The sequence below is a fragment of the Mesoplodon densirostris genome, chromosome 9 (assembly GCF_025265405.1).
Source record: "Mesoplodon densirostris isolate mMesDen1 chromosome 9, mMesDen1 primary haplotype, whole genome shotgun sequence".
NCBI classification, from domain to species: Eukaryota; Metazoa; Chordata; class Mammalia; order Artiodactyla; family Ziphiidae; genus Mesoplodon; species Mesoplodon densirostris.
In genome coordinates this window covers 76532996-76549691 of record NC_082669.1, presented here as the reverse complement: position 1 = coordinate 76549691, position 16696 = coordinate 76532996, and the positions used below count along the sequence as shown (strand labels likewise).

Below are 16696 nucleotides of genomic sequence, written 5' to 3'. Positions count from 1 at the left end.
AGAAGCCACCGCAATGAGAAGGCCACGCACAGCAACGCAGAGCAGCCCCCGCTCGCCACAACTAGAGAAAACCTGCGCATAGCAATGAAGACCCAGTGCAGCCAAAAATAAATAAATAAATAAATAAATAAATTTAAAAAAAGAAAATGCAATAGGATAGTTCATTGAGGCAAGAAAATCTTTAAAAGTCACTAATGAAAACCCTTTTGATGTTGGATTTCTCTGACCATGCCCTCCTAGAGCTGGCGGCATTAGGGCTCACTACTAAAATCCACAGGATGATCTTAGGTGAAACACAATGTCTAGGCTTTGCTGGGGTGAGGTAAATGCACTGTCAAGATAATTGAACTCAAGGGCTCTGTGCTGGGAGACTACAAAGGAAATGCAAATCTCCTTTTTAGATTTAAAAAAATTTTTGTTGGAAAGAATATAAAACCCAAGTATTATTTCACTTAATATTGTACATGACACTAACATGGAAAATGAAACTATGTGAAATTTTCAAATCACTGCATCCTAAGTACCCACTATAAAAATGATGACAGGGTAAGTGTCAACCATTAGCTGAGCTAAGGCACCAGCACTTTTCCTTTTATGTAGCTGCTGGTGAGGAACAGAGTTAAATTTCCACTTGATTCTTCCTTATCTAGCTATTTTTACTTGCTTTTGAGGCTGCGAGCATCTATTTTGGGGACATACTTGATTGGCTTGAAAACCTATGTGTTGTAAGCTCTAGGAGTAACCTTCTCACCTCCTACTGTCCTAAGTGACGGAAACAGAGAGAGAATTTTTTCAAAGTTTCCTTGGATACTGGAATGGTAGTCAGTTCTATTAGGAAGAAATATAAAGTTTAACCTGGAAGTACCAGATTTTTTACCTTGAGAAGGAGGCTGACTTGACTCTGTTGGACCTTTTGGTTTCTCTTTTCCTGATGTAAACCTTTTTGCTAAATGTTTTGGTTCAAGTTCATCATGCTTGAGTGTATCGGGGTACTGTCTGTGGTCTTTCCTAACAGTTTTAAGGCTAGCTTCTCCACTGGAAGCTTCTCCACTGGAAGATGCTTGATGAGCCACTAATATCTTGTCAATTGTAAGTAGTATATGAGATATACTTAATATATGTAGGACATTTAGCATAAAAAAGCACATGGCAGATGCTTGAGAAATGCTGTTTGCTCTTTTTTTTTTTTTTTTTTCTTTTTTTTTTCTTTTTTTGCGGTATGCGGGCCTCTCACTGTTGTGGCCTCTCCCGTTGCGGAGCACAGGCTCCGGATGCGCAGGCCCAGCGGCCATGGCTCACGGGCCCAGCTGCTCCGCGGCATATGGGATCCTCCCAGACCGGGGCACGAACCCATATCCCCTGCATCGGCAGGCGGACTCTTAACCACTGCGCCACCAGGGAGGCCCTGTTTGCTCTTTTTAATAACATTGGTAATGGCCTAATTAACGTCCTTTAAAATATCACTTAATAAAGTGTCAGTAATCTAACCACAAAACATTTAGGAGAAATACAGCAGCCATCTTCTACCAAGTACTTTTGTGCAGGCCTTTGGGTGGGTATTTCACATCTCTCTTCTGTGGGACTCTGCCAGGTAGTTTTTATTCTCGAAGCTCATCAAAGATAATCTATCCAGGGGCTTCCCTGGTGGCACAGTGGTTGAGAGTCCGCCTGCCGATGCAGGGGACACGGGTTCGTGCCCCGGTCTGGGAAGATCCCACATGCCGCAGAGCGGCTGGGCCCGTGAGCCATGGCCGCTGGGCCTGCGCGTCCGGAGCCTGTGCTCCGCGGCGGGAGAGGCCACAGCGGTGAGAGGCCCGCGTACCACACACACAAAAAAAGATAATCTATCCAGGGTCCCATGCTAAGTGGGAAAGCCTGGCTGTAAACTGAGGTCTGCTGCTCCAAAAATTATATTATTTTCATCTTGAGGCAAATCAAAACTTACCCATTCTCTACAACACTAAAATACTTACAGTTCACTTTTTGCAAAAAATATTGCAGAAATTTTCTGATACATTTTAAAAATGTTTAGATATTTTTCTATTTTGAGTATTTAATATTGTACCCTACCTTTTTCATTTGACATTAAATCAAAAGCATTCTTCACGTTTCCTGAACTGTCTTCATAACTATCCAATTTTTAAAATCCAGTTTTTAAAGAAGCATCATTTTCTGACTAGCTGTCAAAACAGATATGTACTGTTTTCATGCACTAGTAGGGAGGGTTTGCTGGTCAGGGCTGCAGTATGTCACTGTTCCTGCCACCCCTTCCTGAAAGGGAAAGCAGACCAACTTGTTTTCCTTTTATAAAGGATCTGGCTTCTTCTCAGCTCAGTGTTCTCTTAGACTTAAGAACTAGAGGTGACATTATTAGGAAATCAAGCCCATTCTTCTAGACAACTGCAGAACGCCTTCCCCAAGAGCAGGACAAGTGACTTTCACACTGTGACAGTCGTTTTAAGCAGAGCTGACTCTCTCCCCGGCTGCATGAGATTTGACTTATATTTTCCTTATGTAATTTCTTTGACTCAAGTGAACTTTTCTCTCTGACCACAGAGTTCCTCAAGTTTTTTTTTTAATTTTTTAAATTAATTTTTAATTGAAGTATAGTTGATTTACAATGTTGTGTTAGTTTCAGGTGAACAGCATAGTGATTCAGTTATATATGTGTATATGTATGTGTGTGTGTATATATATATATATATATATATATATATATATTCTTTCTTCAGATTCTTTTCCATTATAGGTTATTGCAAGATACTGAATATATAGTTCCCTGTGCTATACAGTAGGTCCTTGTTTACCTGTTTCATATATAGTAGTATGTGTCTGTTAACCCCAAACTCCTAATTTATCCCCCCCACTTTCCCCCTTTGATAATTATAAGTTTGTTCTCTGTGTCTGTGAGTCTCTTTCTGTTTTGTAAATAAGTTCATTTGCAACATTTTTTTTAGATTCCACATATAAGTGAAATCATATGATGTTTGTTTTTCTCTGTCTGGCTTACTTCACTTAGTATGATGATCTCTAGGCCCATCCTCCTCAAGTTTTTCTTGATCTTTCCTGCTTGTTCTTTTATATGATCTAAACAGAACCCACCTCTCAAGATCCACCAAAACTAACAGCTCTAAATCAAGGTGTTCCTTCCTTCATTCTTCAGCTGCTGGGACTATGTAGTGCAGTCTCGGCCATTGTGGTTGGGAGCTTACACCAGGTGAAGAACACAGACACTGACCAGTGACTTACAACATTATAGCACCTTTGTAATGACTTGTATGGGAGTGTATAACGTGAGTAAAGAGTGAGAGGTTGTAGAAGAACAGGCTCAAGAGAGTGCTCTAGGAGTTGAGAGCAAGGTTATTGATATCTCAGAGGATCAGGGATGCTGTCATGGAGAATGCTTCTTGGTCAGCTGGCACATTGCCTAACCTGCACAGTACACGAAAATGCTTTTCTAGTCACCAAGCATGATAAAGCAGAAGATCCATCACTACTTTTTACCGAAAAAAAAAAAAAAAAGAAAAAGAATGTTATGACTGACCATCTTTACCCATCACACAGAACTTGGTATTTCTGGCAGCTTATCTCTGTAGAGGACTTTAGATGAACGATAATCTCAATACTTTCATACCACTATTCATATAGCCTACTAATAATTTTTGTAGAAAGTAAAAGCATGACTTCTTCTTAAGAAAGACGAAGGGTTGATGGAAGATGAAATACTTATAGAAAGTTTACCCTAAATATCTCTGGGGAAGAGACATACACTTAGATTTTAATAAAGACACAATTTTTATAAGAGGGTTTATTCTGGATCAAAACCATAATGATAACAGCATTAGTAGCAGCTGATACTTACATGATATTTATTCTGGGCCAAGCATTGTTCTCAGAGTTTTAATATATGAAGTCATCAATCCTTATAGCAAGCCTATGAGATGGGTACTATGATAGCCATTCTACAGATAAGAAAAGAAGCACAAAGAGGTTAATACACTGCCAAAGGTTTTTCAGTCAGTGAAGGGCAAAGTTAGAATGCAAATTGAGGTAGTTTGTCTTTCAAGTCTATGCTCTTTTTTTTTTTTTTTTTTGCGGTACGCGGGCCTCTCGCTGTTGTGGCCTCTCCTGTTGCGGAGCACAGGCTCCGGACGCACAGGCTCAGTGGCCATGGCTCATGGGCCTAGCTGCTCCACGGCATGTAGGATCTTCCCAGACCGGGGCACGAACCCATGTCCACTGCATCGGCAGGCAGACTCTCAACCACTGCGCCACCAGGGAAGCCCCAAGTCTATGCTCTTAATCAGTGTACTATTGGGGTCTCTTCACAAATGTCATCTCTAACCCATAAAATAACCTTACCGGAAGTTAATACTGTGCCTGTTTCACAGATGGCAAAAGCCATACTCAAAGCCTATAAAACTAGTGAGTGGAAAAACCAAGATTTGAAGCCAGGAGTTTAACCTGTCTTTTTTCCAACTAAGCCTCCTTGCTTGATGAATTTCACAGGAGATTAGCCTGAATTTACATGAATGTTTAACAAGAAAGAAAACATTTTTTTTTAAGTCTAAATACTGACCAGATAATAGCAGTGAAAATTCATCAATGAACTAGTTCGAGAGCCCTCTGTGTACCCAGCTTCTGATGGGAACACAATAAAGCATTAAGACCAACATGCAAGAAATAATTGGAAAACCGTGTTTTCTGTTGAATTGGCTTTAATTACATGCAGGCATACTTCAGAGAAGGGGAAAAAAGAATGTGAGCAAGAAAGAGTTGTAAGGGGAAGATTTCCTGAGGGAGGTGGAAGTCGGTTGGAGCCTTGAAGGGTAGTAGAATTGGATGGAGCTAAAGAAAGAGGATTTGAGGTGGAAAGGGAAGCAGAGTAAGTAAAGCCAGAGACCAAGCTTGGGTGTGGAGGCTTAGTGAGGACCCTGGGACACAATGTCTGTGTTGGGGAGTCTGAGAAGTGAAGTTGGATTCTTGGGCAGGAGAACAGCATTGTGAAATGGGATGAAAGCATGTAGAGCAGTGAGTGCATTTGAGGACCCGAGGGGAGAGTTCGTCTGTTAATGGAGAATCTGTCCACAGAGTGGCCAGCACACAGAGGGTAAGCAGGACTGCCCCCCATTTCCTCTGTGGTTACCCCATGTCTCAGTGAGTGACCATTGAATTTCCTCATTTGCATATTTCCCAGAGAAATGAAGGCGATCTCTTCCACCGGCTGTGGCACATCATGAATGAAATCCTGGATCTGCGGCGGCAGGTGCTTGTGGGGCATCTCACCCATGATCGGATGAAGGATGTGAAGCGCCACATCACCGCCCGCCTGGACTGGGGCAACGAGTGAGTACTGGCCACTGAGGGGGTGGTCTCTGGTGGCTGAACACGATAGATGTGACTGCAACACAGGTGTGAGCCACTATGCAGTCATATCTCTGGAAGACACCAGAGGAGGCTTTTCCATCTTTCCCCTTTGGGGGGCTTAGTACAAACTCTCACTAGTAGAGTCAAGAACTTCATCCTCTAGGGCTGGTATGGGTCCCAGGACGTTGTCGGTTCTCTACTGCCCTGTGTGCTCTGACAGTGTGCAAGTGCTCATGAAATACAAAATATTCACTGGGGTCAATCAGATACGGCGTCTGCTAAAAATTCATCTTGTTTCAAGACTTTAGGTTTGGCATGAGAATTTCCTTCAGAATCTATTCCTCTTCTTTATTGTCGTAGTAGGTCGTTGGTGTAATCTGGAGGGAAACACTAATGCTAATAGCTTCTGTTAAAAGTCTTAGGACAGGGCCTCCCTGGTGGCGCAAGTGGTTGAGAGTCCGCCTGCCGATGCAGGGGATACGGGTTCGTGCCCCGGTCTGGGAGGATCCCATATGCCGCGGAGCAGCTGGGCCCGTGAGCCATGGCCGCTGAGCCTGCGCGTCCGGAGCCTGTGCTCCGCAACGGGGGAGGCCACAACAGTGAGAGGCCCGCATACCGCAAAAAAAAAAAAAAAAAAGTCTTAGGACAGGAACCCTGGGTGGGAGGGGGGTGCATTCTTCTTATTGCCCTGATTCTGCCTGTGTGTACATATTAGTCTCTTTGAGGAGCTACTTGGGAGAGCTCAGTAAAAAAGCTGTTCTTGACCAAGATTTACTTTTAAATAAAACTGTAAGTGACTAATCTAAAATAACAGCCAAGCACTTTAAATAGTATATCTAATCACTTAAAGCTCTGATGAAGGCTGATATTGTGCTAAGTATGAATGTTAATATATGGGGGAGAAATTAGAATAAATCAGCTTTGACTATGATGTTAGGCTCGTATGGGCTTAAGTTTAAGGAAGGTAAATGGCCCCTCGGTATCCTACAAAGTCATAGCCTCCCTTCCTTTCCTCTCCCCAAATCCCCATTTGCTATTTGGACCTTCAGAGGATCTTAGGGCAACAGAATAAAAGAAAAGCCGACAGAAAAAGGAGAAGGCAGTAAAATGTGCACCACAGATAAATTTGCCTCTTACTGAATCTGGAAAAACTGATCTGAAACGAGAGTGCGCTTCCTCTACCCATAGAAAGTCGCTTTATCAGAAGTCAGTTTTGTTTCCTGCCAAGACATCACATACTACAGGTATGAAGACATGGACCCACTAACACATTTTAAACCTCTGTCTCATCCAGAGTCCTTCTGGTATTTCGTTGAGTGAGCTATGTCATTCATCCTTTTACCGACAGGCGGGAGAGCAGCCCTAATTCATTTATCTCAGGGAGATTAATTCCTTCTGGGGAATCCAAAACAAGAGCAGGTTTGGAATGCAGCAAGACATTGCACTAGGAACTCTGCTTTTTTACGATGGGAGGCAAATTCCAGAGCCCTCCTTGACTTCAGTTTCCTCACTTGTCGAAGGAGTAAGTTGAGCTAGAAGAGATCCAAGGCCCCTTTCCGCTCCAGGGCAACATGATTCAAAGCACATAGCACTTCCTGAGAGAGACGATTTGCCAGCTGCATGCATGGAGCCTCCGGTCTCGCTGTGTGAGATGGGGTGGCACTTTGAGGGGTAGATCTGAAGACTGTTATTTTTTGTCTTGTTTGTGACACGCAGGCCTCTCACTGTTGTGGCCTCTCCCGTTGTGGAGCACAGGCTCCGGACACGCAGGCTCAGCAGCCATGGCTCACGGGCCCCAGCCGCTCCACGGCATGTGGGATCCTCCCGGACCGGGGCACGAACCCGTGTCCCCTGCAGCGGCAGGCAGACTCTCAACCACTTCGCCACCAGGGAAGCCCCTGAAGACTGACCACGACTTAGGCTGCCCATCTTTCGTGTGGTTTTTTTTGTTTGTTTTGAAAAAACTTTGAGCTTTCTCCGAATTTTGTTGGCTCTTAGTCATTGTGCTGGTCCTCCTTTAAAAGACTAGTTTGTAAATAGGAAGAAAGTTGGATGAAGTTAGCTTATCAAAAATAGCTTAGAAATATAGAGCAGGCAGGAAGATGATACTTTTTCAGTTTCAGGAAGGAAGATGACGACAGAAGGAAAGGAAATGAGGGGAAAACATTAATTATGACTGAATCATGGCTCAATTTTGACTCATGTAAGTTCTAGCTTGTACTTTGGGCAGTTCTTTGGCTAATTTATGGTAAGTTGGTAAAACATTGATGCATGAAAGTGAGCAATATAATTTATTTAGATCATCCTCAAATTCATGAATTTTCTGAGGTCTCATTCTGTTTTCTTTGAATTTCTTTGACAACTTATTTAAAATGACTTACATTTTACAGATTGTTCATTTACTGTATTCCTTTAAATATAGTTTTCTTACTGAATGGAAAAGCAAAAGTGGAAAGCAAATTCAGATAATTCTCTTGCATATTAAACTAAAGTGTTCTGCAAAATTGTCTATCAGCATGTAGATCCCAGGATGAACATAAGTGAAAGATGTGTTCAATCTCAAGTTGTATGTCAAACTGTTGAAGAGTGGTGAAGAGAAGCCCTCTAGATGGAGGAAGCTTGGGAGGAAGGGGAGGGGGAGGAGATAACCCACCTTGTTCCCTAAAGGGGCCATCAGAAGAAGTGTTCTCGCCTGGAAGTCTTGAACAGACTTAAAATAATAGCACCTGTCTCGGTTCTCCGTAGAGTCCTGTGCTGTCCTTTCACTTTCCTGTGATGATGATACAGGAGGGAGAATCAATTCATTCTTCCTTCCTGATGTCCCAGAGCAGTTCAGTGACTGAGTTAATATAAAACTACCCCCCCACCCACCCATTTCCCTTGCTGGCTTCCCATGTCCTATGTCCTCTCCTTCCATCCTGTTCCTTCCCTCTTTGCCTCATGTCTTCTTGTTTTTTAGAGCACTGTCCTGATCCTCTTCTGTGAGCTCAGAAGCCTCACACAGTGGGAGGGTTATCCTAAGGATATACCTAGGAATTAACAGAACAAAATAGAAACATATAAAAGTCTCTTCACACAGCTAGGACTCCAGGAAGCCAGCAGAAATGGAATAATCCAAGCCTTATGAGAGGAAAAGACTTGCAGATCACCAGCTCCTGGGGCCCCAAAGCTGAGGAAGGTTCTGGATCCCACACCTACTCCAGAACCTCTGCTGCTGGAGTTGGTCTTAACTCAGTCATTCTGCAGTGATGTAGATCACTTTTCCTTCATGTTTCTCAGATGGTTGATGCTATGTGAATTTCTAGGTTCAAATTCTCAAAGAAGGAATCTCATTGACAGCCAGTATCCATTATTCATGTTCAAACTGAGCATTTTATGCCAGCCACTCATGAGCTGCTGGCCAGTCCAGGGATTATTTGTCCTTTGGTCAGGTGCCTACCTGTGGGCCAGTCAGGTGTGACTCTGGAAGGGGAGATGGTCAGATGATTAAACTACTTCAGCTGCCCCCTGCCCCTCCCAGAAGAAGGTATGGTAGGGCAGCTTCTCATGGAACGTGACATGGGGAAGGAGCTAAGTGCCATGATTCACATGTGGTTGTATGCAGGCACACTGCAGAGATACTGCAGGTTCGGTTCCAGACTACCGCAATAAAGCGGATATTGCAATAAAGCAAGTCACAAAATTTTTTGATTTCCCAGTGCATGTAAAAGTCATATTTACACTGTACTGTAGTCTATTAATGTGCAATGGCAATATGTATTAAAAATATACATATCTTAATTTAAAAATACTCTATTGCTAAAAAATGTCAAAACAATTAAGATAGTGACATCAAAGATCATTGATCAGAGATCCCCATAACAAATGTGATAATGAAAAAGTTTAAAATATTTTGAGAGTTACCAAAATGTGACACAGAGACATGAAGTGAACAAATGCTATTGGAAAAATGGCACAAACAGGCGTGCTTGACACAGGGTTGCCACAAACCTTCAACTTGTAAAAAAACGTACTATCTGCAAAGTGCAGTAAAAACAAGGTATGCCTATATCCTCTTTCCTTTGCTAGATAATCTTTCCTCAGCAATACTCACCTGGTGTCTTCTGATATCTTACATTGTAGTGCAGTGATCCTCTCTTGGGACAGGATGGAGAATGGGGAACAGGCCCTATCAGAATCCCCTGATGAGGTATAGCAAGGGGGATTTATTAGTCTGCTCAGGCTGCCATAACAAAATACCACAGACTGGGTGGCTTAAACAACAGACACTTATTTTCTCATAATTCTGGAGGCGACTAGTCCGTGAGCAAGGTACCAGCAAATTCAGTTTCTGGTGAGTACTCTGTTGCTGGCTTGCAGATGGCTGCCTTCTTACTGTGTCCATACAAGGACAATCTCTGGAGTCTCTTCTTCTTCTTCTAAGGACACCAGTCCTGTTGGATTAGGGCCTCACTCATATGACCTCACTTAACCTATATTATCTCCTTATAGTCCCTCTTTTCAAATATAGTCATATTGGGGTTAGGGCTTCAACATACAAATTTTGGGAGGACACAGTTCAGAAACTAACAAGGAGACATGGGCATTTTGAAAATGAATTACCGAGTTTGTGCTTTGAAAGTTCAACAAAAATTAGAGAATGGGAGTGTGACTTTTAAGTTTCTCAAAGAGAAACATAATTGAAGAAAAGTGACAAACTGTTTTAGTATCTAAAAGCCAAGTCCTACCATCAGGAGGGCCACAGTCTTGTAATCTTAAAACCAACAATCCCTCAGGTGGCTGGGGAAGTACCTGGCTTGAAGTATGTGCTGAATTAATAAGAGGTTTTTACTTATGAAACCTCTAATGAGGTTTTGGGGAGGTCACAGAATTTTAGGATGTTTTTAAAATACAAAAGTGAGAAAGCTGTGGTTGTATAATTGGAAATGCCATGCAGGAAGTCTTCCATATTAGAGAGAGTAATGATGTGGAAGGGATATAGAGCAAATTATCCTCAGAGAATTAAGTGTGAGACCCGGAGTGGGATAATTGAGGGGAGTCTGGTAGAGAGACATCATGAAGCCTTTGGGATAGTTGTGATGGTTAAGGAGATGAGTAGAATTATACAGCCTTGACATCAGTGTAGTAAGGTGGATGCCTGGAGAGGAGTATGTTATCAAGGTCACTAGAGGGAAAATGGCAAGATTATACTCATTTTCCTCTGTCCCTGGTAAGACATCCCAAATCCGTTACCATACTTGGTCCCACTGAGGCTGGATATAACCTTAGAATATTTCTTAGCATAGTAATTCACGTATCAGTCACAATGAAACCTGACGTAAGAGATCAAGCCATTTTTGCTACCCCAGGCGTAGACCTATGCTGTCCTAATTTCTGTCCCCTGCCTTTACTGAGTTTCTCCTAATGACTGACCCCAGAACTTGCCATGAATAAGGACCATGCACGTGTTGCCAGAGATTCCCATTATTAATGTGTTAGCTCTGGATATAACTAGGTATTTTGGTGCCAGGTCAAATCCTAAAGGCTACACTTCCCTCTCCTCAGCTCTGTTTCTAGAACAAAATTATGTCTATCTCTAGTTTCCACTCCAGTACAAGGAGGAAGGGTTTCTGTGATAATAGCTTGTAGGGTGCTAAGGGTTCCCCACCATAGAGTACCAAGGCCCCCAGTGGTAGGAGCGCTCCACCAAGAGTGCCCGCCCATTCCCACCCGACCCCATTTACTTGCCTTTGTCATCTTCTGTTTCTCAAGCTATGACCAGCGTTCAGCCTACTTACTTACTCCAATCACGGTGAGAGGTTAATATAAGGTAAAAAAATATGGGTGAGAGAAGCATGGTGGGTGATGTATCGAATGTTAGGGTGATACAGTAAAGATAATTATTTTTAATATATTCTATCAAGGTGACTCTTCCGCCAAATGTTTGCAATCTGTTTTCTAGACAACTGGGACTGGACCTGGTGCCTAGGAAAGAGTACGCCATGGTGGATCCAGAGGACATCAGCATTACTGAGCTCTACCGATTGGTAGGTATAGGAATCCTTGGCTCACAGCCTCACTGCTAATTTTGTGGTTTCCATGACACTCCTCATACTTGCTTGATTTTGTAAGAACAGGATGTTCCCGGTTTAATTTGGAGCAAGTAAAGAGAATTGAGAGCTGAGGTGACCATGCCCCAAGTACAAAACTGAGATAATTTACCCATCTCAGAATGCCCTGACATTCCTACTGAGCCCTCAATGCCCAGGCACTAGGAAGTAAAGCCAAAGAAGTTTTAAGTTGTATTTTTCAAATCTTTGTACTTTGCCTAGTCTAGTGAAATCTTTGTATTTTGCCTAGTCTACTGAAATCTTTGTATTTTGCCTAGTCTAGTGGAATGGTTACAAGTCATACATATTTATCTGTTTCAGGACATTGTTGTGACTAATGGTTTCCAGTTAGTGCTCACCAATATGTTAGCTCCCCTCCCTGCCCTGATATCACTGTATGCACAGACTCCTGAAAGTATCTCTTCCTTGGTCTCCAAATGCTAGACTTATCCCCCACCTCTCCCAAACCCCAGGCCATCCCTAAGTGCTGAAGCTTATTAATAATCCTGAGATATTTGGTCATCTTGCCCATCGTGGCATCACCCATGACTTGAGTTTTTTGTCTAGTTACATGGTAAGTTGAAGTCCAGTTATTTACTTGGCATCTAGTTTCCCCAAATCTGGTCCCACCTGCCTTGTATTTTTTTTTGTGGGGGGTGGGCTGCATTGGGTTTTTGTTGCTGTGTGCGGGCTTTCTCTAGTTGCGACGAGCGGAGGCTACTCTTCGTTGTGGTGTGTGGGCTTCTCGTTGTGGTGGCTTCTCTTGTTGCAGAGCACGGGCTCTAGACACATGGGCTTCAGTAGTTGCAGCACGCGGGCTCAGTAGTTGTGACTCGTGGGCTCTAGAGTGCAGGCTCGGTAGTTGTGGCGCACGGGCTTAGTAGCTCCGCAGCATGTGGGATCTTCCCGAACCAGGGCTCGAACCTATGTCCCCTGCATTGGCAGGCGGATTCTTAACCACTGTGCCACCAGGGATGTCCCTAGCCTCGTATTCTTTTTTTTTTTTTTTTTTTTGCGGTACGCAGGGCTCTCACTGCTGTGGCCTCTCCTGTTGCGGAGCACAGGCTCCAGACGCGCAGGCTCAGCGGCCATGGCTCATGGGCCCAGCCGCTCCATGGCATGTGGGATCTTCCCAGACCGGGGCACAAACACGTGTCCCCTGCATCGGCAGGTGGACTCTCAACCACTGCGCCACCAGGGAAACCCCCCTAGCCTCGTATTCTTAATATTTGTATAAAGTTTTACCTTATCTCTAGATACTCACTGAGCTATTTTAAAACCTCAAATCAAAGAAGCCAGTATCCCAGGTGTAACTTTGCTTTGCTCTAGTTACTGCTGCATCTTACCCCACGTTCCAAGGAGGAGTGACTGTGGTAAATAGCTGACTCCTTTTTGGAAGATCCTACCTCTCTGGGGGTAGCTTCCCAAGCTTAGAGTATTCTTCATAGAATTGCAGATTATTCTTGACCTGAGATTATCTGAAAAACATGGTGGAAAAAATCATCAGTAAATCCATCAGGCGCATGTCTGATTTGAGAAAGCAGTTCTTAATACCACTTTCAGTTTTCCCCTTCATCATCAATCTGTTCAGATTATCTACAGCTCATTATTTCCGTTGGAATAAATTCCATTTCTGTGGAGAATTTCCTTTGCTTTACGTTGAGCTTCTTGAGAGTGATGTTTCATGCTGCACCACTCTGCGGCATCAGTGCTAAGCAGGGTATCAGGCCCAGAGCAAAAACACAGTTGAAGGTTGGTTGGAGGGAGGAGGGCAGAGATGGAGGAAGGGCACACAAGGAGAATATTCGCAGTTAATGTCACCACTAACTCTTAGCTTATATAACAAACAAAATCTCTAGAATTTATTTGTCAGCAACATCCTCTAATGGGACATTTTTGTTATAGTTTATTTAACTGTTGGGCATCAGATTTTGTCCCTCACTTTTGTTTTAATCTCTCACTCAATTTGAAGTTTCTTCAGAGTGGGCACCGTGTCCTATATTGATACTTTCTCTGTTATGTCCAACATAATCTCATTCAGTGATTTGCACTTAATAAGCAATCACTTAATGATTTTGATGTTATTACGGTATTATGAGAAGACCATGGGTATAGCTCCAAAAAACTAGATTTAAATTTCATCTCTTCCTTCCACCAGCTCTCTGATCTTGGACTTACTGCTAAATCTTTCAGAGCTTTAGTTTCTTAGTCTATTAAATGGAGAAATAATTCTAACCATGTTTGTTAGGAAGGTTAAATAAGAAATGCATGTAAAATGCCTTTCCTTGACAGACAATGTTTGCAAAGCACCTAAGCATTCAGCCAGTTTTCATTCCTTTGTCATCTTTATTTCATCCTTATTAAGGAGGTAAGGTGGCAAGAATAATTGCTGCCTTATGTGTTAAATCTTAAGATTAGATTTGGCTGTGTTCAATGAAATAAATAAATAATAGAAGCTTAGACATGATGGAAATTATTTCTCTTTTACAGTATGCAAGCCCAGAGGCAGGAAGTCCTGGGCTTGTTTGTGGTTTCATGGTGTCAGTAGCAAAAAAGGCTCCATCATCAAGGATACTTCAAAGTACAACATAGCTGCAAGAACTCTAGCCATGACCTTGCTCTCTAGCTGTAAGAAGGAGAAAGATTTCTCTCAGTTGACTCAACTATTTTAATGAGCCTTCCTGGAACTACCACACAATACTTGCACTTATATTTCATTGGCCAGAACACAGTCACATCCCCATATTTAGCTAGGGATGGCAAATATTTGAGAAGCAACTAAAAGTGTCTGACACAAATATGTTTTATTTTCCCAAGTTTGATTTTGTATGCATGTGATTTTATCTCTCTTCCTTTTACTTAATGTCATATATAGGATGGGAAATTTATTTCATCTCTTTGAACATTCCGATTTGTTAGTTGTGGCTGTTGGGAGTGTTATATTGATAAGATTCTGGGTTCTCTTCCAGGCTGTGATTAATTAACAATGACTGTCATTGGAGGGGGTTTTTCATATTTTATAGCTCAGAACCTAGTCCACAGTCTTCATTTGACAGATGAGGAAAATAAAACATTGTAATTTTACATGTAATTGTAATTTCTCATCCATAGTGGTTGCATTTTACTGCTTCTAAAGCAAAGACAATAGCCCAAGAGAACCCCAAATGATTATAAGCTTCAGAAGGACACGTTTTTTCTTTAAGGCAGCTTCAAGTTCCTATTTACGTCCTGGCCCAGCAGTAATCAGGTTCTCTGTAGCACTGGCCCTTTTCTCTGTGCAACCTAAACGTGACCGATTGTATTGACTTTGCCAGGGGGAGTTGGCAGGCACCACCACCAATCCCTTATGGTGAGAGTGGGAGTGGGGTGGTGATTTATTGTCACTCCTAGATCAAGGATCATGGCATGGAGGTAAAATGCCCCAACACAGGATGCTGGATTAATTGTTGCCACTTCTCTTTCTTTACTATGTCTTCTCCCTGTAATATTTGAAACACAGGTGTTTGCATTTTACAAACTCCCTACTGCATCATTAGAAAAAAAAATGTCTTGTTTTGGGTTTTTGATAGCCCTGTTAGCAGATCTTTCTCGCCTGATTGTGTTCATCTAAGCAGTAAAATGCACTAAACCTCACCGTGTTGACATATGTCCCGTTGGAACATATGGTTTACTGCCAACAACCAGAGCTCAAACCTTCTGTAGTAAAGAGGACTTTATTGGCTGGGTTCTCTGGTTGTTTGAGCGTGAGGAGTGTCTTTTTAGGAATCTTTCTTGGTTTTTATAAGATCAGGTTAGCTGCTTGCTTTGTGATACTTAGTGGGTAGGCCAGTGGTTCTCCAACAGAGAACAGGGTACATTTGGCAATGTCTGAAGACATTTTTCGTTGTCACAATTGGGGATGGTGTGGAGTGGGGAGTGGGGAGAGGTACTACTGGTATCTGGAGAGTAGATCCCAGAAAAAGATGTTAAACATCCTACCAAGTCCAGGACAGCCCCACGACAAAGAAATTACCAGCCCAAATTGTCAGCAGTGCTGAAGGTGCGAACCCTGTTGTGGACCATCCACCCAGTACTTAATGCATTAGTGAGGGTTAATAATTTGTATCACTTTAATAAATCTTCAGAATGCATCTGTTTCTTTTCCTAATCAAAGGTCTAGTTAAACTGTAAGCACATTTAGAGTCACTGCTAGGTGCCTTTGTAACCATAAATTATTTCAGAGATGGATTTTTGTCTATGTGTTATAACTACCAAATCATAGTTCTTGAAGCGTGGACACACCTTTTAAATTTTGCTACTGCAATAATATACTCACAGAGAGATTTTTTAGTAGTTCCCAAAAGCAGTGAATTACCAAAAGATAAACAAGGCATCCTAACCTATGTAAGTTCAAATCTGTCTCAGGCATGGAAGGATGGTGGGTGAGGAAGAGAGGAGATTTCAGTGCCGTTTGTGAGGGCCCATGTCACACGTACAAAGGGTAGAATTAAGTGGGCTTTTTACTAGCATGCGTGCAAAGACCAAGGCAGTAATTATACAAAAGATGCAACAATACGTTTTTCACTCTTCTAGGATTTGCATGTCTCTGCACATGATCTCAATCAGTGATTCTCAGCCCTCATTGCACGTTAGGATCACCTGGGGAGCTTTTAAAACTACCACTGTCTGGACCCCCATCCCCTAGAAATTCTAATTTAATTGTTCTGGGATGGGACCTGGGCATAAATATTTTTTAAAAGCTCTCTTGGTGATTCTAAAGTGCAGCCAAGGTTGAGAACCACTGATCTAGATAAATTGGATTCTTTGCAGGAATAAGGGAGCTAATTTTTCTCCTCAGTTTTTAGTGAATGTCATGAATGATGCTGGGAGCTTTGCACTGTTTGAAGTAAAGACCAGACATCTCTTTGAGGTCTGTTCTTTTCATAATGTTTTTATATCTGTTTTTTCAGCTCTAGCCTTTAGTAGTTATTCATTTCTTCATAGCAGTTTGCACATTGTTACCCTGAACTTTTAAATAAATCAGTAAATAAGTTAGCAACTTCAGAAAATAAAAAGCTTGAGAAGTTAAAGAGATGTAGTTTTATGAATGCGTTATGTTTCCTTTGCCCTGTTATAAAGGATTTTTAAAGCCCCAAATAGAGCAACCCTCATAGAAAAAAAAGGCAGAATTATGCTTTTTTTCTAGTTAGAATATTTCTCTGCAGAAAGCCTTTTCTAGTAATTATGGCCAACACATACCA

General features: G+C 42.2%; 1 protein-coding gene across 2 annotated transcripts in view; it reads left to right on the top strand.

The window, feature by feature from the left end:
- DOCK4 (dedicator of cytokinesis 4) overlaps nucleotides 1–16696 on the top strand; it is a 498051-nt gene that overhangs the window by 235851 nt on the left and 245504 nt on the right. For both annotated transcript variants that reach the window (XM_060108913.1, XM_060108912.1), the window contains exons 6-7: nucleotides 5198–5346; nucleotides 11309–11393. In XM_060108913.1, coding sequence (XP_059964896.1) covers nucleotides 5198–5346; nucleotides 11309–11393 — 234 coding nt within the window. The remainder of the gene's footprint in view (nucleotides 1–5197; nucleotides 5347–11308; nucleotides 11394–16696) is intronic.